At 42.7% G+C, this 22,311-nt stretch overlaps 1 protein-coding gene across 1 annotated transcript; it reads right to left on the bottom strand.

The window, feature by feature from the left end:
• Nucleotides 1–5,293: 5,293 nt before the first annotated feature.
• LOC118092526 (carnosine N-methyltransferase 2) lies at nucleotides 5,294–20,579 on the bottom strand. The gene is made up of 10 exons (XM_035130645.2): nucleotides 20,436–20,579; nucleotides 14,708–14,927; nucleotides 13,085–13,222; nucleotides 12,894–12,952; nucleotides 10,526–10,664; nucleotides 8,759–8,811; nucleotides 7,881–7,988; nucleotides 7,661–7,791; nucleotides 7,079–7,172; nucleotides 5,294–6,352 (listed from the first exon to the last, which is right to left on the bottom strand). The coding sequence occupies exons 2-10, from the start codon at nucleotides 14,731–14,733 to the stop codon at nucleotides 5,997–5,999; spliced, it is 1,104 nt and encodes a 367-aa protein (XP_034986536.1). The 5' UTR covers nucleotides 14,734–14,927; nucleotides 20,436–20,579; the 3' UTR covers nucleotides 5,294–5,996.
• Nucleotides 20,580–22,311: the final 1,732 nt, after the last annotated feature.

Raw genomic sequence — 22,311 nt, 5'->3', positions numbered from 1 at the left:
TCAAACGTTGATTTTTCCTGGATTCTAAAAGGAATGGAGAGCATCTGCCTCTCATACTTTTATAAAAAACCATTTTAGCCGAAGAAGGCTCAACAAAAAATCTACATAAGAGTAAGCTCCAAAATTAATAAATGCATCTTAACTCCTCATTTTTCACAGAGTAGGTTCCCCCCCAAAAAAGCCCCACCCTCCTGTATCCAATATATTTTGGTGTGTGTGTTTTTTGAAAAAAAAACTCTAAGATGTGAATAACTTGTCACCTTAATTTCATTGGGACTTAGCAATGTGATTAGGAGTTGCATGCTAACTAAACCTGAACAAACCTGTTGGGAGTTAAGGCTGGCTATGTTGACACTTTAAATAGAAGTGATACCAGCACCAGCATCTTTTACAAAGATGACAAAACATATGCTTCTTCCCTGAAGTTGCTCATGAGTCATACTGAAGTTTGTATCAGGATATCAAGAACCAAATAGAGGAGATGAAAATCCCATTACAACGTGTTAAGTCACTTCTCAAAGATTGCTTTAAAAAAATGTTCCACGGGGATCCAACTATCATAACCATGAACTTCAGAAGCATGCCTGCAGCTTGGTCATGCTTTTTAACTGAGACTGTCTTTGCTGCCTAAGACGAAAGGGGAACAGGAGCGGCAGTATCTGGACAAGAAAATTGTATCAGCTGCTGTCTTATATTCGCCAGTGACCTTGGCTAATGAATGGTGGCATGGATGACTTGGTATCTCCTCCTCCTGGAATTGCCATTATATAAGACAGTGCTGTTATCCCCAAATTCCTTTGCAGAGTTCCATAAATACTTTAGGTGCAGTGAGCTGAGCTAGCCCTTGAATCAATTTTGTATCGCTGAGTCTTTTAAGGTCCAGGTAGAAAAAGCCATTGAAGCAAATAAACAGATTGATTTGGTAGCCCTTAGAAAACAGGCATTTAATGCAGGCAGACTGGTGGGGAGGGATAGAAGAAGGGTTGCTTTGTCTTTCGAAATGGAGTCTACAGAGAAGTAGCTATCTCAGCAAAAAAACAAAAAAAGCCCGTTTTTCCTTTCTGCCAGCTGATCAGATTGACCCTACTGTTAGGCAGATGGAGGTGACTGCCTCAGATAGCAGATGCTAGGGGGCAGTGGTGGTAGCAGCTTCCCAACCATTGCTCCTGAGCCCAATGTGGGAGGTCAGGGCTGTGCTTGCCATGAGCATGTCCTGGACCCCTGCCCCTCCGGTAACTTATTTGTGGCTGAAAGACTAAGAATATGGGTTATGCAACAAAAACAAAGAAATGCATAAAAAAATAACTTCTGAAATTAACTAACACACATTTAAAATCCAGCATTGGCACACATCCAACCTATACATTTAAAGCACTCTTGTTACGGAGACTCCTAGTAAAGCAGTATATCGGAAGTTCAAGTTGTTTCACAAACTTCCAAATGGCTATAAGCAAAAATAATAATAAAGTGGAAAGCCTAAGGTGTGATTTTGCAGTGCACCAAGTGGAAGCTATAAAGAAGATAAAACGTATATAGCACTGTAACTCACTTCCAGTCCAAGAAAGATTGAAGTATATGATGCCTTTCCCCCCTTACTTGTTTACTCTTCTTAAAAATCATGAACATTCAATTTGTGTACAGCATCTACTTTGGAACGATGCCCTGGCTACAGCTTCTTTTAACTACAGCTACAAATCTGTCTATAACAATGGCTATATGTATCTTTTTTTAAAGTATACGTTGCAACACTGCAGATAAAAGTAGCATTTAGGATGCAATCCTATGCACACTTGTAGTAAATCCCTTTCAACTCCGGTGGGACTTTGCTTCTAAGTAACATGTGAAGGATTGTGGCTGCCAGTGAGTTACAGCAGGCATTGCCAGCTGACCAGGAAAGGGAAGAGTGCATGGATCATGCCATACATCTACACCAGGCATCCCCAAACTTCGGCCCTCCAGATGTTTTAGACTACAATTCCCATCTTCCCCGACCACTGGTCCTGTTAGCTAGGGATCATGGGAGTTGTAGGCCAAAACATCTGGAGGGCCGCAGTTTGGGGATGCCTGATCTACACTTTGCAAGCTTCCTTGAACATTTCCTGATGGAAATGCAGAGGGAGGCTTTTAATAGTTGATTAAGTAACATTAGCTGAATATGAAATAATATGAATGCAATAGCCTTTCCGTTATAACAGCAAAGGCAATAGAATGTTTATCTGCTCCTTGGAGAGGTTGTGGGATCCCCTCCCCCAAAGGCCACATTGGAAAGAGTTCAGCTAGTTTCCCCTTCCCCACCCAGATAAACCAGTGAGGCCAAGGCTCCTTCCCACCTGGGGCTACCCTATCTTTCCCCTCTTTCTCTTCCTTACAGAACAGTAATCTTCAGGTTGGAGAGACATCTCTGACCCTACCATATGGGTTTCAATCTCTGGATCAGTTTGATCCCATTCTAATACCTGCCTTCATATACCTCTCCCTTTAAATTGATGGTGGGTTGTGTGGGTGGGAATGCCTTGTTAAAATCATGAGGATCTGCACCTTGGATCAATGTTTTTAGTGCCATGGTGGCACTGACAACTGCTAGATATGTGATTTCTCCTCCACACAGTTCGTGGATTCAAGATTTCTACAAGGCATGTCCTCCAAATCACCACCAAAGCACATAACACATATGGGGTCCCAAATGTGAAATGTGATATGTGGTTTTGGAGGAGGGGGAATTCTGTGCAAAAACCATAAGGATCTCTTGCACACAGGAAGGACGACCCCTTTTAAGCTGCATGCATAACATGCGTACATTGAGAACACACTTAAGACAGCCTCTCCCCACAAAGAACCCTGGGAACTACAGTTTGTTAAGGGAATTAAAACTTCGTGAAGGTAAACTACAGTTCTCTGGATTCTTGGGGGGGGGGCTGAATGTGTTTTAAATGTACGTATGTACACAGTCTAAGATTAGGACTGCCTCACCACACAGCTGCTACTAAACAGAGGACAGCCTGCTGTAAAGTAGGGCATGACCATCCTAGGCATTCTATATGGGGCTGGGGAAAGGAAGTACCCATGTCAGTGTCTTGTTCCCAGTTGATTAACAATTGGGTTTGTTGTTTGTTTGTTTGTTTGTTTGTAGTATTTATATCCCACCTTCCGCCCAAGGAGCTCTAAGTGGCATTCATAGTTCTCTTCCACCCTATTTCTTTCTCGCAACAACCCTGTGAGGTAGGTTAGGCTGAGAGACAGTGACTGGACCAAGTTCACCCAGTGAACTTCATTGCTTAGTGGGGATTTGAACCGAGGTGTCCCAGGTCCTTGTTCAACCCTCTAAGCACTACACCATACTGGACTTAGTATACAGTAACTGATCAGTAGCATGCAGCTCATTTATTTCTCTATGGTTTCTTTAAATAGATGACACCCTTGCCTCCCAATGATTCCCTGGAATCGAAAGATTCCAGTTTGAATTTTAGCTCCCAGTTCCTGGCAGACAGACAAAGGGAACATCCGCATGGTGGTCTGACAGCCTGCGGTAAGAATGATCAAGGCAACAACTGGACTTTGAAATAGGTCAGTTCCCCTCCCCCCCCTCTGTGCGCTCTTCTGAGCAGCAGATGCCACAGTGCCCTGATCCAGCAAAACGAAGCCCGGAGCAAACCCTTGCAGCAAGCTTCATGTTTCTGTTAAAAGTTAAGGCAGCTTTGAAATGGAGATGATCAAAAGTGTTGAGTTACATAGTCCTCTAGTGGCCACACTAATTCCACTGTGCTTGAGCAGTATGTGTGTTGATATTGATTTGATGGGGCGGGGGGAAGCAAGCTATATGAAGGCTAGACACTGAAGCAAAGTTTGTCACCGGTAAAGACACAGTAAAAAGAAGAAGAGTTTGGATTTGATATCCTGCTTTATCACTACCCTAAGGAGTCTCAAAGCGGCTAACAAGCTCCTTTCCCTTCCTCCCCCACAACAAACAGTCTGTGAGGTGAGTGAGGCTGAGAGACTTCAGAGAGAAGTGTGACTAGCCCAAGGTCACCCAACAGCTGTATGTAGAGGAGTGGGGAAGTGAACCCGGTTCACCAGATTACGAGTCCACTGCTCTTAACGGTAACAAAATAAAGGGCACGATGCAAGGTTTCTCATAATTAAACAATATGCAAGAGTCTCATTTTATATAAATGACTTGGAGTATGGAAGACAAATTGAGAAGATATGGGGGGAAATCTAGGAGAGGGAAACAACAGTGACCTTAATGTAGGTGTCTGTTATAGACATCCAAACCAGACTGAAGACTTGGATGGTGTCTTCCTAGAACAATTTCAAAACATTCAAAAAGGAGAACTGTAGTTGTAGTCATGGGAGACTTCAACGTCCTCCATATCTGTTGGAACTCAAACTCTGCCAAGAATTTAAGCTCCAACACAATTCTCCATTACCTCACTGATAATTTGATTTCCCAGAAGGCAGAAGCTGAGATTCCTGCATTTCAGGGGTTGGACTAGATGACCCCTGAGGGTGCCTTCCAACTCTACCATTCTATAATTCTCTGACAAATTTCCTTTTTTGTTAAATGATCATTAAAACACGGGAAGCAAAAAAAAGTGTACAGTATTCACATTTTGGGTTTCAGCTTAGAGATTCCTAAATGATTTTAATTGCTTTGCCTCCTTGGATAATTGCCTGTTAATTAATGGTAGATATTTAATTTTCTCCCCACGACCGTAATTTAACTGCTTATTTTCTTGAATCCTCTGTGACCTCCTCCTTACCAACAAAAGTCCTAAAATAACTGGTGATTGGTAACAGGCAAACCGATCCTATACACCAGTTATATATCGGACAGAGATGCACCATCACTGTGCTAGTGGAGCAGGCTATATATATATACCATATCCGTCTGACTGGGAGGCAATGGGAACAGTACAGAACCAACAAACACAGGGATATATAGCAGTTGGAGGGGGAGGAGGAGGGGGTTGATGACTGGTTACTATTTCTTCAGCAGGCTCCCTGTCTCCAGTGTTTTAGAGCCATCCAGTCAGCACAAAAGGAAAGCATTTTAGCCACTGTATGCTCCAAAGGCAAGCGTTTAGGAACACTGAAAACATAAGGCGAGTCCATTTCAAGAGAATGGTGTGCAAGTTCTGGTACATCCATCAAACTCCCTGCCTGCTCCTCCTCCCCCCCCCTCTCTCTTTTTTTTTAAAATGTATGTTTTCTCAACTCCAGCTAGTTGCTTTTTCTTTGGAAAAACTATACCATGTGTCTGATGATAGAAGAAAACATTAACTCTCTGTGTGAAACAATTTATTTTAAAAAGGAAGGATACAGTATGAAAATACAAAAATTACAGTGGCGGGCTTGCCATATTCTTTTGGGGCTGATGTACATAAACATACTCATGCTGATGGTATGCCAATGTTGAATAATTCTCAAATCTTAAAGGTACTGAAGTCCTCAGGGCCTCTAACTGTTGATTGTAAGGAGCTCCTATTATCCAAAATTCATATTACGATGCAATGTAACAAAGAGAGAAATGGCCCACAGGACAGAATATTTGCTGGACTAAATACTTAGGGATCATGTAATGTGTACACAATTAGGCTACTGAGCTTTCTTAAATATATACAATACATTAAATATTAGTCCCCGGTACCTGTTTTATGCTATGTGAACATAATTTAAAGTCTGCTGTCTCTCCATGATACTGTATACTCAAATTATCACCCTCTATGTTGCAACACTTTCCTGTGCCTCAGAGGCAGTGTGTATCCATGAAAACTAATGTCAATCTCCTGCTATGATAAACAAGATATATACTGTTTTAATCACAAAAGATCCACTAATACATTTGCTTCCAGTTCTTAATGTTTATAAGCTTCCCCCGTTTGTGCCCCTCTCTTCTCCAGTATTGAACAAGTTCTCTTCATAACAGAGAACTGATTCTGCTTGCTCAATACCTAACCAAACACAAACTAAAATGGTGCCTACTATTTTGACTGGTATTAGGAATTTACTACAATCATACTCAAATCATTTCCAAACATAACCCTTCCATCCTTCTTGGTGCTGCATTCTGGCTGCCGCAAAGCTTGTAGAAGACTCTGCTTCAGATCCTGGGGTGCTGAATTCATAAAGTCTTTAGTTCCCGTCAGAAAGTCCAGTGTTTGACCTCCAGTGGTATCTCCTTCAATAAAGCATTCAGTTATATCCCAATAAGAAGGGAAATTGTATACTTGGTATGTAACTCCCATTCCTTCCAAGACAACTTTGATGTCATCAGCTGTGATGTAGTGGCCGCTGTCGGTTGGGGGAAGACAGTGTCTGTAATTTTTCCATATGGAGGCCCACCCACTGTTACCTATGGGAAGGGAATTGTGAGTTTCACTGAGCCATTGTGCAGAATTAAGGCGACATAAACCAAAGCTAATATTGTGGGCACACTTACTACATAGAAATCACAATCACGCACCCTGTATGAGTATATTGTAGTTAATATATAGTAATTTTCCTTGATAAGTTGTAGAATCTCTTGATCAAGAGCCTCCAACACCATACCTACTATCTAAAAAAAATAAATTGGCAAGCCCCCATTTCATGCATTGGACCTGAGTCTAATCTTACATGGGTGGGCAAAGCCTGAAAGAGAGAGTAGGCAAAGCTGAAATGAACAAAACTAAGAGAGACAGCAATGGAAGATGGGTTAGGAAGCCCTCTTCAAGCAAACAGTTCAGATATCTCACAACAGCAATCTGCTCCTTCCCTGGCAGCCTGCTGAACAGGAAGGGAAAGGGAGCAGATACAGAAGAGGATGGCGAAAAAGAAGTCTGACTCTGTATAGGGCACTTGCCTAGGTTCCTATGAACATGCTTAGAAACCCCCTTCCAGCCATCTTGCTCAATGTGGAAAGGTCAAGGGTGAGCAGGGATGGGCACATTGAAGGCAGACAGGCAGGCTGGCACACACCCACACAGCACTGTTCACATTGGCAGTCCCTGGCTGGTGCCTGAACTGGGCCCCCATTAATTCCAGGAGAATCTTATTCTCAATACTTCAACAACAACAACAACAACAACAAACCACTCACCTGATAAGATTATAATCAGAAGCTTAGCATAACAATCTAGGCAGCTGTGAAAAAACCGGATAGTGCTTGCAATATCCTCCACACGGTACAGCATCTAGAAGTTATAATGCCAGAAACATTTTATTGTTAATATATCATTATAAACTTTATAGAGGGCTTCTGCATATGAAAACTAATAAATGCACCATTGCTTTTATTCTCTGTTAAAAAACACACACATTAATTCTAATTTTACAGATTGGGACAATACGAAGTTGTATCTGTATGGGGAGTCCCATGGGAAGACAAGTGCTCCCCTTCTTTCCTTAACTCTTGCTTTTTTGTCAGAATTTACTGACACAAAAAATGGTTTTAGTCTGCGTCCCAGATATGTATTTCTGCTCACACAAAGCTAAGCAAATCCTATGTAAAGGCTATAAAAAGTATAATTTGGCAGGAATTATCAGCATCACATCCATTTCCTATCCATTCTGATGAACCAGTGAAATATACCAAGACACCTAAGTGTTGTTGATTATATTGAAGATAGAATGTGAGCTAACACAAAAACGGAGAATGTCATATGATTGGTACTTAATTTACCTGGATCAGGTGTATGAAGTCATATTTCTTTTGAATTTTCTGCTCTTTTGCCTGCTTTTCATATTCCATGGAGGTCAACTGGTGCCAGCTGAATGAAACATTCTTTAGGTCAGTTGAATTTCTTACAGCCTCTGTTTATGAAATAATCGATAAGGTGAACTTCATGTGGATCAAAACATAAGCCCAGTTATCCTGATAGAGAAAGAATGCAATGCTGTACCTTTATACGCCAAAATGTGTTGAGGGTTGGGCTCTATGACTTCATTTTCGATAAAGATTCCTGGATGCACAGCTTGAATTATCCTAATCATTTTCAAGTCTTGCTCACCTATAAGATAAGTTCAAAGCAAATTCATTCATTAAAATCCGTTGGTCCTTAAGGTTGAAATCCTGTGCATATTTATCTAGAATTTATTTCCATTGAACTCAGTGTGGCTGATCTCAAAGTAAACATGCTGAGGACCATGCTGTATTTCAGGTATACCTCAGCTTCAGGTGTTTTAAACAAGTGCTACTAGCCATTTCCCCAGCATTGGCACAGGAAGCTGCCTGATTGTGACTCGGTTTGTTTGCCCATTTACCCCAGTATTGTTGACATTGATGGGCCAGTGGCCCTTCAACGATCTTTCCTAGCCCTACCTAGAGATGCCAGGGATCAATTGTGGGCCCTTCTGCTTGGAAAAGAGGGGCTTTAACTATTGAGCTACACCCATTCCGAGTCTACGCAAAAAAAAAAAAAATCCTACAAAAAATTCCCCTCACACATTATACAGAAACAGTACCAGACACTGAAGCCTTATGACACTTGGAACTGTACTCTGTACCAGGTGGAATAATGGACACTGAAAGAAAATAATCCAACTTCATTGCACTTATATAAATCCAGATTCAGGAAAATGTGCACAGGGAACGAGCCACATATTATTTATAATTTTGACCAATGGACGCCTTAGCCTGAAAGCAAAATAGGCTATGTGTCTATATTAAAAGAAAGGAAAAATCAACAAAAAACAACAACATTGGCAGCTGCCACCCTGAGTGTCCCACTCAAAGCAGATGTATAACTGAATTATTATTTTTTAGATTTTTGTTCCTTACCTGTGCCACTTCCCACACCTAGCACCTTGATGGTAGATTTTCCATTTCCAAGGCTAAAAGGATAGGCATTTATTATACAGCATTAAAATACAGGAGTTTTGATATTTATTTAGGGTTGTTATATTTCAAAAAGTAAAAACCGGGACACCCCAAAAGTTTACAAAAACACAAACCCGTGATTTTTCTATTGACTTGCCTATAATCCAGGACAAAGTGCCACCTTTCAGAAATTCCCCCGGCATGTCAATTCCACCTTTGAAAACCCAGTTTCAACTGGGAAAATCTGGGTGCATGCAGGGGCGTAGCAAGGGGGCGATAGGGGGGCACCCTGGGCTCCACTCTGCGGGGAGCAGCGCCCCCTCACCACCTCCACCGATGACAGCTGCCACTTCTGAGGTGCGACCGCCATGGCCCCGATGTTGCTGGCTGCCATCCACACCACTCTGTTGTGTGGCATGTGAAGCAGCCAATGGAGCCTTGCCTCGCCCCTCCCAGGTAAGGCGAGGCTCCGTTGGCTGCTTCACATGCCACTCAACAGAGTGTGGGTGGCGCCACGCGAAGCTTGCTGGGGCTGGGGAGGGCCTCTTCAAGAGCACAGCTGCCTTGCCTTTTAACGCAGCTGGCTGCTCACTCACTTGCTCGGCACGTGTTTTCCTCATTCCTGGGCGAGGGGCGGGCCAGGGAGGGGCATCAGGGGCGGCTGCTGGTGCCGCTCCCTGACCCACCCCTTGCCCAGGAACAAGGAAAGTGTGCGCCGAGCCAGTGAGCGAGCAAGCTGCAGAGCGAGGCTTTTAAAACCTCGCTCTGCGGCTTGCCAGCGGCGCCACTCTAGCGCTGGGATCCTCTGCTCACGGGGGAGCCCGGGCAGCAGCATCCCCATATGGGGCTGAGGTTTGCCGCTGGCTGCGCTGTGTAGCACACATGTGTGAAGCCGCTGCGTACGGTGCATGCACCATGCACTTCCTGCGCATGCGTCGTGCACGCCGATGACAAGCATGCGTGCGATGCCCCGCCCCCGAGTGCATGCCCACGGTGCTGCCCCAGGTGGCGGAAAGCCTTCGTCCGCCCCTGGACATATGGCAGCCCTACATTTATTTTGCTAAACCTTATGCTACTGTCACTAATGCACAGCCAAAACTTTCTCACAGCAAGATGCAGTTAGAGCAACATATATCACAATATATGCTTCCCCCCGCTTCCATAGATATTTCTAGAAGATTTGTGTTCCAGTCATTTTTGTCCAATAAGTTTATGTGTTCACACCAATGACCATAATGAACTCAGGCTAGCATTTCTGTGTCATATAACAGTACAGTTCTTCTTGAGCCCTAGAGTCACTAGATCAAACTGCCCTGAATTAAGCAACATCAGTGATGCTCTGTGAAGCTGTAACAGTTTAAATTAAGATTGATTGCCTTAAATTAAGAGTGTTCCATCCAAATAATGTAACTTGGGGAAGCCAAATGGGCAAATAATGCACACAACAAAGGAGTTCCCATCTAGAGTTCCCATATGGAGTTTCACCAAGAGTTGGATCACAGTCCTTTGCACTTAAGTAAGAGTAAACCCTACTGAACTCAGGATTGGTTGCAAGGCATCCCATGAGATTTGTTTGCATGTTGGCTGATAATAGAATGGACATAAATGAAAACTAAATAAATATTCCTTGAGACCTTTAGAGAAGGATGAGCATTAGAGTGCAAGAAGCTACATGCGGACCATTTCCCAAAATCCATATTTTTAAGCATTCTGAATGGTTTTTCTTACCTGGCTATTATACCTGGCAGTTCCTCCTTATTGAACTGGCCCATGCATTGGTGCTCAGTTGAATGGTCTAAGAATGACTTAAAGGCTTTTGCGTATTCATCCACTGTAAGGCTTCTCATGGGCTGGGTCACACAAAGCTCTTTGGAATGTAAAGCCAAATTGGTGTTTGTTAAGAGCTGGAAATAAATGCCTCTCTACCTCATAGAAAACTTCAGAGGTTCATTGATAGCAATAGTAAATATAATCATTGCACCAAAGGTTAGTTTTATGACAGATTCCACTGAAAGCAATAAAATAAGACTAGGCTGCACGCACAAACACAGGTATAGTGTATAGTGGCTATACATTTAACATACATGACTCACCCTCAAAGAATGTGAGAGGTATGACACACGGGGGGGGGATTAAGGCCACTAAAGGACACTAAATTAAATATATATAATCTTTCGATATGCCTTTTATGAAGCTTGCCGACTATAATCCTGATCCAGAGCACACTCAGAGCTCTTGGACAACTGTCCCATTCACTTCACTGGAGCCAGCAGATTGGGATACACAAAGGAACACTCATATAAGCATCTTGCTTCCATTGAAATGAATGGAGAAATCCTTACAAATACGGGAGTGTCAATAAAATGCTAAATCCATCTTTGGCAGACTGCTCACACTTGTGATTTTCCATGCCTTACCACCTGCCCCTGTTAGACCAAGACTTGGATGTCTTTAAAGATGTACATCTGACAGTAAATGTATACTCAGCTGACATTTCATAGAACATGTAGCTTTATTTAGCCCATGGTGCCTAGCAACTGACAAATTCTGAATGCTTTACTTGGGAGTTATACTGGTTGGGTGGGTATAGCAGTGCTCCAAGTTCCCCCTACCAAACACAATTCTAGTTGGGGCCAATGGCCAACACAGTGGCATTCTTACACTAGCATAAATTTTAGCAGGAAATTTGCTGTCAAAAGAAAGGGCAGAGATGGGGGCACAGTATGTAAGCAGCAGGGACTTGGCTAACACAGCCTTACCTAAAGTTATGCAGCAAAATAGCTGCTGTAACTAAATACGTAACTGTTGATGAACTCGAGATTGCTGCCAAACATATAATCCACCCAGCCTCCCGGGCACGTAGATAGCCAGGATTCTGTCTCTGTAGCTAATCATGACACAGCAGCAGGACTGTACAATTGTGACTCCTCTGAAGACATCCATGATTGGACAGGAATACTATAGGGGATTAGGTGACCCTTGAGGTATCCTGGACCCAGATTGTTATGGGTTTGGTAAATTAATCCAAGAGCCTTTAACCTGGCTAGGTAGCACATTGCCAGCCACTGCAACTTTTGAGCACCAAAGTTATGTACCGGCAATAATCTGTCTCCATCAATAGTCAAGTCATAGTGTTTTGCACCAGATGGAGCCCCCAGACCAGGCACTGGTGGCCTTCCAGACGTTGCTGCACTACAACCCCCATGATCCTGAACTATTGGCCTTACCATCTGGAATTGAGGAGAGTTATAGCTGGAGACAACAGCATCTGGAGGGTCACAAGTACCCATTCCTCTTCAATACCATAGTTAGGGATCAAACTTCTTGTGTAGGAAGCTTGTGCTGTTCCACTGAACGCCCTTTTTTGCTACTGGTCTAGTCTAGATTACTGTCATGTTATGGTTTAGATCCCATCATTAACCTCTTTTCTGTTTGATCTTCTGGTTAGATGCTTAGAAGTCCTGTCCTCTGAAGTCAGAGGACCAGAACCCAGATCTCTGCCTTTTCTATCTAAAATAATTGTTGCTAGCAGAATCCACAAAGATGTTCTGTGGATACACACCTATATTCAGTAGGATGCAAACCACACGCACACACACACCTTCCTAATGAAATACCGGTACCAACTCTTGTAGTATCCACTCTTCTTTGTCTCTGTGGCTGCTCCAGTGCCCTCTTTCAAAATAACATGGTCTCCTCACACAGACACAACTATGTCCAGCTCCAGTCACATTACCAGTAAATAATCCATGGTATGACAGTAGGACACATACCCTTCTCCAGGTAGCAGATGGGCATGGAGCTGCTGTTGTTTATGGATTCTGCATGCAGGATTTCTAAACCCAGTTAACAATCATTTTATCATATTTGTCTTATTACTGCATGTTGAGAACACCTCCCATTCTTGCCTTTTTCACTGCTTTTGACTCTGCAACTGGGGCAAGGTAAGATTCCAACTGATGCTGGTGTGAACTCAGATGTAGAAGCAGTGGTCTTAATTGGACTCTAGGTTTTCCCTACCTTGCCATAGCACCATTTTGCCAAGTAGCCACAATAATATATATCTGTCTTGCAACTTGCTAAGCTTCAAAATTACCTGGATTGTTTGCAGATGTCATCAATATCTCTTTCTCAAAATTGGCATCTTGTGTTTTCCTGCAGCAAAGAAAATATGGTATTTCTTTAGCAATTTGAGCAATCACTCACATGTTCCTATGTCAGCTGGGCAGTAATTTCACAGTTACTTTCCCAACGCTGAGAAATAGGCTTTGGTGCTCCCTGGCATACCTTTTTCCGTACTCTTCATCATCATCTATGGCTCTAACCACAGGCAGCTTGGCACCATTCATGGAGCAAAATCCATTGGAAAACACGCCATTTTGGAAGCAGCCATCTGCACTTTTGCTTTGCTTCGTTTTGGAGACTCTGCATTGGTGATGATAAAAAATATTGCTTATGGCTAACTGCACCAAAATGACGCAGCCCCTTCCTGGCCTAACATGGCCAGACATACATGCCAACCCCCTGGAAGTAAGTGATAGTCAATCAGGTTCAAGGCGTCATTACTACAGCACAGCATTGTGTGAGTGCACATTTGTGATGTGTGTCTGTTCCATTCTAGGCCCACAACCTTGAAAAGCCACACCTCTTTGGTGAAATTTGTATACCGCCTGTGTGTTTGCAGCACACAGGCTTGGTAACAGTCATTGAGACATGAAAAATGTACACAGAGAACTTGCAGAAGCATTTGGAATTTATTTCAGCAAAAAAAAGTTTTTAGGTTGAATAAAAATGCAGAACCGTCTTATGCCAGGTTCATTTTTTATTGTTTAAGAGCGAAGCTTGGAAATTATTGACTTAGCCTTAGTAGTCTGCAGACAGAGCAGCATTATGCTGAGTTAGACCATCATATTAATTAGTTCGCTTTTCCTGTGATGCAGTCTATGAAAACACCCACTGAACTCTCCTGTTTAATTGCTAAGCAGCACTAAAGGTAGTTGTATCTGGGTGAAGTCAGACCTTTCCTACATCTTATTTGTTTGTTTGTTTTGTCTATCACCCTTCATCCGTAGATCACAGGGTGGCTCCAGCGTTCTTGCTGGAGATGGACAACAAAGTTCTTGTCTAGGTCCCTGATTGATGTGACCTCTAAGGCTTGGCTTCTACCCCACATACTATATCTACTCAAACTCACAGCGCCACCCCCACATCAGTTTGGACTTCATTTGCTTCTCTTGCAGAGGGACACGGAAGTCTTTAGGACACTGAATCCCTCCCCCATGATGACACAAAATCCTACACAGTCTTGGGCTAGTTTTTGCTTCTTCTCACTATCATTTATTAAATTTGTATACCGCCTTTCATCTATACATCCCAGGGTGGTTCACAACACAAAAACACAAGATTAAAAAAACCACTTCATGAGCTGCTCTCCACATTTTAAAACCATAAGGACTAGTAACTAAATTAAATATTTTCAACATTGGGTTTTTATGTGTGGGTGGGGCATATTCAGTGTTGCGTCCCAAACAAAACTGTAGAATACACAAGGTCTTGAATGAGTGCATCCATTATAGAAGTGTGTTATGTAAAAGACAGGTCCTGTAATACATAAAGCATAGAATGATAAGAGTTTTTTGGGGGGGGGAGTTTAAAGGTCATCTAATTCAAACATGAGCATAAATATTTAAGTCCCTCTGCTCTGATTGAATGGTGCTGGAAAAATCACTGTCTCTAAATCTCAGCCTGCAATAATGGTCCTGATAACTTCTCAACATTACAGTAAACTGTAAGAATGGGTGTAAATATATATTATACTGTAAAAATGGATGTATATATAAAATAAAATCCTCCTGAATAGAGATGTCTATCTTCTCATACAATCAGAGTGGCTCTTCACATCATTCTTACCTTTTCACCTTGGCTTTTGGCTCCATGTTTTCTATAGGCCTTCTCCAGTGTCTCTCTTCTTTAAGGACCTGTTATTGCTCTCTTTTGGCTTATATACTCCAGATAGACTCCAGTTTGTTGAAGTACAGAAGGCAGGCACAGCTGGTCTTCAGTCTCTACTGGTACTTTCCTATACCCCCCTCATCCATTTCAAAGTGATATGCATTTTGGCTCAGCAGTGCTAAAGGTTAGAGACAAATTTGACTCTTAGTTGATATTTCCATCTGTTACTGTCACTGTATGTCAGTCTCCTGGCCCACTGAGGAGCTTTCTATGACCTGTAGTATCTCAGAATGTCCTTCCTCACACCTGTTATTACCCCCCTCAGTCGCTTGAATTAGTATGCTCTAAGAAGATACCTTATCCTGAAGACCATAGATAACATATGAAGTCATAATGTTACCCCTTTAGGGAGTGCACCAGAAACTTGGCATACAGAGTGTATGGGAAAAGGTTGATATTTAAATAGGTCAAGAAGCATGCCCCTTCTCAGTTCTGTTCAGCAGCTAGTATTGTATAGCTATGAAACATACAAAGAACAATTTGCTATACTAAATTTTACATTATGCTGAACATTTATTGGCCTTGTTCACACATAGCATTAACCCATAGTTTATTAAACTCTGATTTATTGAACCATGGCTTAGCATTAAGTCTAAAACCTGCTCAATCTATGGTTTGTTTATTGCCAACAAACCATGATCTAAGTCATTGTTGACTGTTAGCTTATGAGCCTTGGTTTGTTTTAACAATGGCTTGGTGTTGCATGTGAATTCAGTGCCCTTCCTTAAATACGGTTTGCTTGACCACAACATACTACCCCAAACATTCACCAAGTTACAAAGGTATGAGACAAGAAGTAGCAAGTATTATTGACCAAATAAAAAGGTAAAGGGACCCCTGACCATTAGGTCCAGTCGTGACCGACTCTGGGGTTGCGCGCTCATCTCGCATTATTGGCCGAGGGAGCCGGCGTATAGCTTCCAGGTCATGTGGCCAGCATGACAAAGCTGCTTCTGGAGAACCAGAGCAAAGCTTAGCATAAGCGAAGAGGCAGTTTCTTTCTGGACAAGTGGACTTTAGAATCTCACCTCTCCTACCCTGTATAAAGGTTCTGCTCATTTGTCCTTGCTCTCTACAGTATGAACACATGTAACAAAACACAGAAACATTTTCAAAGAAAAGCAACTTTGGGGGCTGGGAACCCGGAACACAGAAACAATGATGGGATGGGTGCTTTTTTCTGCCTGCAGCTTCTACACTCCAAATCCCTTCCCCGTGATGCATTTCCCATTTAAGGAATAAAAACACATGAGACAAACCTCATGCTAGCAATTTCTCCCCAAGCAGGTAAAACTGTTTTATTCGCTGACATAAGCGTTAGGCAGCAGTTGGATGGCTGCAAGTACTGGTATCATGAGGGCTGTAGGAAATTTCTCTCTACAGTGGAACCTTGGTTTATGAACACCTCGGTTTATGAATTTTTGGTTTACGAACACCGCGGACCCATCTGGAACAGATTAATTCACTTTCATTACTTTCAGTGGGAAAGTTCGCTTCAGTTTATGAACGCTTCAGTTTATGAACAGACCTCCGGAACCAATTGTGTTCATAAACCGAGGTACCACTGTATCCACTTTCTTTACACAATCCATAAGTTTACAATCTCCATCTTGTAACCTTTCTTGGTAGGGAAGTTGTTCCAATCATCTGATCATTTTTATTATCCTTTCGTTTTCTAGCTTGACAATGGTCTTTTTGAGTTGTGCTAACTGGAACTGTACCCAATATCTAGGGCGTAGCAAGGGGCTGTGTTGGGCGTAGCAAGGGTCCGCCCCGGGTACCACCCTGGAGGGGGATGACACTCGGCGCGCCTTACGGACTGCCACTCTCGCGCGGCGACCTTACGGGCTGCTGCTCGGACATGGTGGCTGAATAGGCTGCTGCATGAGCGGCAGTCCGTACGGGGTGCCGCTTGCTCCGCAGCCTATACGGCCACCGTGCATGAGCAGCAGCCCATAAAGCCGCTACGTGCCAGTGGCAGCCCGTATGGACTGCGCATGTGCAGCACCTCGTATGGAGTGAGCACACGCGGGATGCCATGAATGCACAGTCCGTACGGGGTGCTGCACAGGCACCACACCGGGTACCGTCTGAGCTTACTACGCCAGTGCCCAGTATTCCAAGTGTGGCTTCACAGCAGACTTATAAAGATATTGCAATATAGGCCAATTTAGTTTTGAACATTTCCCTACCATTTCTTAACACTCAATTTGCTTTTCCCCAGAACTGCTACATTCTGGGTCATGTTTTCACCATGCCTCCAAATCTCTTCCCTGGCCAGTCACTCGTGACACTCCTGGAAAAAGCCCAGGAGTGAAACTTTGGGAGACTGAAGGTTGTTGTTTCTGTCATAAATGCCACTCTTGTATAAAAATTTCCTGTGAAGTAGCCACAAAAGTCACTTCACAATGTAAGAAATAAATGTTTAAAGGCGCCCTTTCTGCCTGAATTGTCTTAAGTCAGTGAAAGTATTTACAGTCTTGCTTGTTATCAGTCATTCTTGTTGACATTTTCCTCTTTATATTTATATTTCCTTAGCAGGAATGATAAAGGCATTTCCCTCTTTATGTTGCTTAAGAACAAGGTCTATTGTTCCCTCTGCTGGCCAAATGTATACCAGCCACATGTATACCAACCATCAATAAAACTTTATATAATTTTAGTTCAAGGCAGATGACTGCTTGGTATTATCAAGCTACAAAACTAGGCAGATTGTGAACACCATGAAAGCTTCTTTCCACTAAACATGCATAGGATTGTGCTGCAAGGGTGCGTAGCTAGGAAAGTAAGTGAAAATTAGTGCTGCACTGAATTTTCAAAAGCTTTGGTTTTCAGTGTGAAAGTTTCTGTTTCATGAAGTATGAAAATGTTTGTGAAAACTGCTGCTTTATACTCTTTTATAGCTTTTTCATGCCTATTTGCGGCCATTGTTACCTAGATTTTGGACAGTTTTAAATGATTTGGAAAAGCTTCTTAACTGAGTCACTGTAGCAAATCAATCAGTGTACATGCTAACATCACTGCTGCCAAATGATCTGAAAGAGCTTCTTCCTTGCAAGATTCTAGCCCAATCATGGGATCATAGATAATTTAGGGAACGTTAGCATCACTGTTGCCATTGAACTAATCAGATTGGGCTACATGACAACATAGTTAAGGGCAAACTATGCCTTCTCCATTATCTTCAGTGGGAATCAGAAAGAAGAAGAAGAAGTACTGTTCAGGAAACTTTGTGGATGCTACCAGTGTTGCCACTCTGCTGCAGTTTCAGTATTCCATAGCAAGAGTTATGCTCCATTGCAGTTCTAATAAAGAGCAGTTATGCATTCCAAGTTGGGGCAGAACATGGATGGGGGAGCCCGCTCAGATGGGCTTCAAAATACACGTCTCATTGGAAAAAGGGAGCTGCAGGTAGGTAGCACCTGAATTCAGTTGTCCCCCAGATGCAAATGTCACCTATTCTTGCTGTGTTCCTTCCAAATGTGTGTGTGTTTCCAAATGCAACTCCAAATGCACCTATCCATAACTTTCCTGTCTTTATTGAGGAGTTACAGAACTACTCACACCCTGCTCTGTCTATCCAGTGATATCTCATCTGCAACATTAAGAAAGGAGGTAGTCTTTCCTTTGGTGGAAGTGAGGATTTAAAACATGTAAATTCTATGAGTGCCTCCAACTGTCTTATCATCAATCAATCTCTTTATTATGGTCAATGGTCAGAATTCAGGGTATTATCAGCTGATCTTTTCCATGAATCTTGGAGGGCCAAATTACCCGGTTTTGTTTCAGATACTAAACCTGGTGTGTTAGGAAGCCTTCACCACTCCCTTGTTTTATTGCTGGATTTTCCATCTGTATAGTTAGATCTTTTACTTAAATCAGATGGAGATGTCTTTGGCTTGGCACTCCTGGGGCAGCAGAGGGCAGCAGGGTCTCTCAGCAGGTTTTCTGAATGGGAAGGGGATAGGGGAGGAAACAGGCTGTCGTCCTTTTATGAAGACAGTTGCTCAGGAACTGACCTGGGAAGAATGTTTCAGTTGGGAGAATTTGGCCGAGGGCAATTAAGGACCAGCAACTGGTAAAATATATCCTGCGCTTTCATGAGCACAAGTGTACCAGTGACCCTGTGGGCTAAGGACAACCATTAGAAGTATAATGATAGGCTGGAGAATTTCAGATGGCAGATTAAATTTGCTCAACTTGGCTGGGCCACCTAAACAAAACCAGCAGCCACGGTACCCTCAGATTAGGTTTTCGGCTGCAGTGCTATATTACACTTACTTACTTACTTACTTACTTACTTACTTGGAAGTAAGCCCAATAGAGTGCAGCAGGAATAGCCTTAAGCCCAATGCATAAAGTCCAAACCGCACCGCAATTGAATATCATGCTTACGGTTTAAAATAAAACTCAGGAATTTGGTGGAAGCATTTCTAAGCAAAATAATTTAGATGTCAGGTAGAAGGTGTCCAGGATTTCAGACCGGTGTGTTTTTGCATAAACATGGCATGAACTAGTAAGTACGAGTCCTGCGTTTAACATTGCCAGTATGTCAGTGTCAACAATAAGGAGCTTGATGCAGCAGTGGTCTGACTCTCTATGGTTCCTGGGTTCAATAGAAGGTTAATGGAAAGGTGGCAGAAAGGCTGGCTGAGCCCTACTTCTCCCAGAGGTGGTAAATCTATGCCCGAGCTATATGACTTCAGACTGCAGGAAGAGGCTCATATGTCCGAGTATTACAAATACAAAAACCTCCATGTTGACAATGGGTGGAAGATCCTGACCTAGCCTTTCCCTTACATGCTCATTTTCATCGTGTAAGCCTCTATTTCCATTCTGAAGCCATATAGCCCAGAGACAGAGTTACCACCTCAGGAAGAATGCAGCTACTGGAAGTCTATAAAGCTGTACTGACTGCTGCCCTGATACAAATGTGGGGAATGTTTGACCCACAAGATGTTGCTGAACTACAACTCCCATCACCTCCAGCAAGTGTAGCCAATGAATTGTAGGCATGACAGGATTTGTAGTGCAGCAACATCTAGTGAAGGGGCAGAGCTTTCTCCACACCTGCCTTACTGAGACCTTACAAAATGTATTAGATTCACCTAGCGCAAAATAACTTTAAGAAAAGAGTGGTGGACTGAACTATTTGGCCCAGCCTTTTCAGCATTTCATGAAGCTAGGGCAAAACTGCCCCTTAAGATCACTTGGGGGAAGGGAGTTATTTGGGGTGGAATTCTTATCTTTTAAATAGAAACAGCTAAGGTTTCCTTTAGCTTGTTTACCTTCACAAAAACTTTTCTGCCCTTTCTAGATATTTCCTGAACAGAATGACCCATAGGAAAGAACAGAGCAAAGCCAGGGAAAGACTCAGAACCCTGTTATACCCTGAATATCAAAGTAATGGGATACCCACAGAAGATTTTAGAATTTTGCCACAAACACCCTGAAAAAAAGTTGCCTAACGTATACTTTCTCTGGGGACAAATGATCCCTTAAAGGAGGATGCAGCTATTGGTCCACAAACCCCTTCCCTAAATGGTCGCAATGGGACTAAATGGTGGAAAAGCAAGTCTCAAAGGGGTAGGTTTGCAATATTTATTTATATTTCTAGGTGGCTTACCTCCTTTATTTTAAGGTCTCTCGTTCCACTCTCCATTGGACTAAGTCTTGCAGTTCACTGAGTTTAGTCAGCTGAAAAGCAGGTTGCAAACAGCGAGATGGCGGCAGCAGCAATTGTGCATGAGGAGGTGCCAATTCCTTTCCTCTGGTTTTAAGGAAGCAGAAGCAAGATCCCCAATGCAAGTTCCTGGTATAACTATTCCTGCGCAAGTGGTATGCCCAAGCAAGTCTGTTTGGCCTCCCGTGGGAGGTGAACTGTCTGTTTAATGAGCTCAGTTATTGGACCACTTGCTGCATTCTCTGCCTGCCTACAAAGGGAGCAATGATGCATGAGTCATATTCGTGACAGTTTTATCCTGTTTGTAACAACAGCTGACTGTATATTGGGCTCTAGCACAAAGCTGCTTCTACAAAAGTTGCTGGATTTATGTCATCAATCCCATTGTGATGAATTTGCTACTTACTTTGCACACAAAGAAACTTGTATTCGGTGTCGTTGGGGAAATGCAAGTTTAAGCGCAGGGGCAGGATCCCAGATACACGTGGATGAGATGGAGGGAAACCAGCCAAGCTCCGGAGAAAGTCCATTAATTGCTGGATAGGGTCTTACCAGTTGTGTAAGAAATGCAAGATGGCCTCACATCCTTGGTCAACTGTTTAAAATCTAATCTAGACACCCCATCCAAGCAGAAATTGTTGTTTCTTAGGGTCCAAATTACCAAGTAGCTCTGGGGTTGGGAGCGTGTGTCTTTGCCTATCTGCCAATAGAGAAAAGTGAGAGGAAATGGAGCCCATGTGGTCAGGTGGTTTCCAAACTCTTCTAGGTTTGCACTAGCAGCATCATGTAACGGGCCTGCAACATTGACCAATAGGAGGAGGAGGCACAAAACAGCCCATTTAGTGCATAGGTTGCCATCACGCATGTTCCCCCAGAGGCATTCCTTGACGCCACTTCTTTTCCTGGAAAGCTCAGCTGACCAGCTATTCAGCTTTGCTGAAGGTGAACTGGGGACCAGCAGAAACATGATCCATCTTGGCCATTTGAATCAGCCTTCATTAGCATAAAGAACTGAAACATATTTTATTGTATTTTTCCCCCTGATTAGCTCTTCACAAGCCCTACTGATTATAAGACTCTAATCAATTCATATAAGCAGAGAATAAGCCTTCTTTTCCCCAACCCTGATGGGTTTAGGTTTTAAGGGGTGGAGACAGACCCAAGTCTCTCTTTATTTCCTTCTTTCTTTCCAATGTTTGAATAAAAAAATACATGGTACAACTGGAGCTGCTCCAGAGCCTGAGGACCATGTGGATGAAGCAATACTGGACATTTTGAAAGGACTTAAAAACAAAGGGCACTTGGGATCTGTATGCTGTTGGGTTCTGCATGATACCGAAGACTGTAGCCAGGCAGGGGGATAGACTGCCTTAAGGAGTTTGAATTTTGCTTTCTTTTAATTCAAAGGTATCTGCCGTAGTTTTCTCATAACAAACTGTTTTAATCAGCTTCACTAAATCACGTGTAGATTTACACCTTTTCTCTCCACCTATGCCTAGTATTCAGCATGCTACAGTGAAGTGGGTATTTTGGTTTTATTGAGAAACTGAACACCCCCAAGAACAGAATTAATTACGAAGGAGCAATTATTAACAGCCTGTTTTGGCAGCTGGTAATTATCATTCTATTTTTTAGGACCCACCTTATTTTGTAATTTTAAGGTCATTTTAAACTGTTTTTGATATTGTATAGTATTGTGTTTCAATATTATCATTGCGTCCACTCTGGGACCTCAGGGTGAAGGGCTGGTAGTAAGTTGTAATAATCATAATATGAGGGGTTTTTTTTGGAAATAAACCAGGGAATTAACTGAGATTGC

This window comes from Zootoca vivipara, chromosome 1 (assembly GCF_963506605.1).
Source record: "Zootoca vivipara chromosome 1, rZooViv1.1, whole genome shotgun sequence".
In the NCBI taxonomy this organism is placed as follows: Eukaryota; Metazoa; Chordata; class Lepidosauria; order Squamata; family Lacertidae; genus Zootoca; species Zootoca vivipara.
Note: the sequence above shows the minus strand (reverse complement) of the source record. Positions and strands in the feature narration are given on the sequence as shown.

What these genes read in the sequence shown, in the direction of transcription:
- LOC118092526 (XM_035130645.2), bottom strand. Translation starts at nt 14,733, where the DNA reads ATGGAGCCAAAAGCCAAGGTGAAAAG. An exon ending in CTGCCAGGTATAATAGCCAG is followed by an intron (nt 8,812 to 10,525) that starts GTAAGAAAAACC and finishes CTATCCTTTTAG; the next exon opens with CCTTGGAAATGGAAAATCTA. An exon ending in ACACATTTTGGCGTATAAAG is followed by an intron (nt 7,792 to 7,880) that starts GTACAGCATTGC and finishes TTTCATAAACAG; the next exon opens with AGGCTGTAAGAAATTCAACT.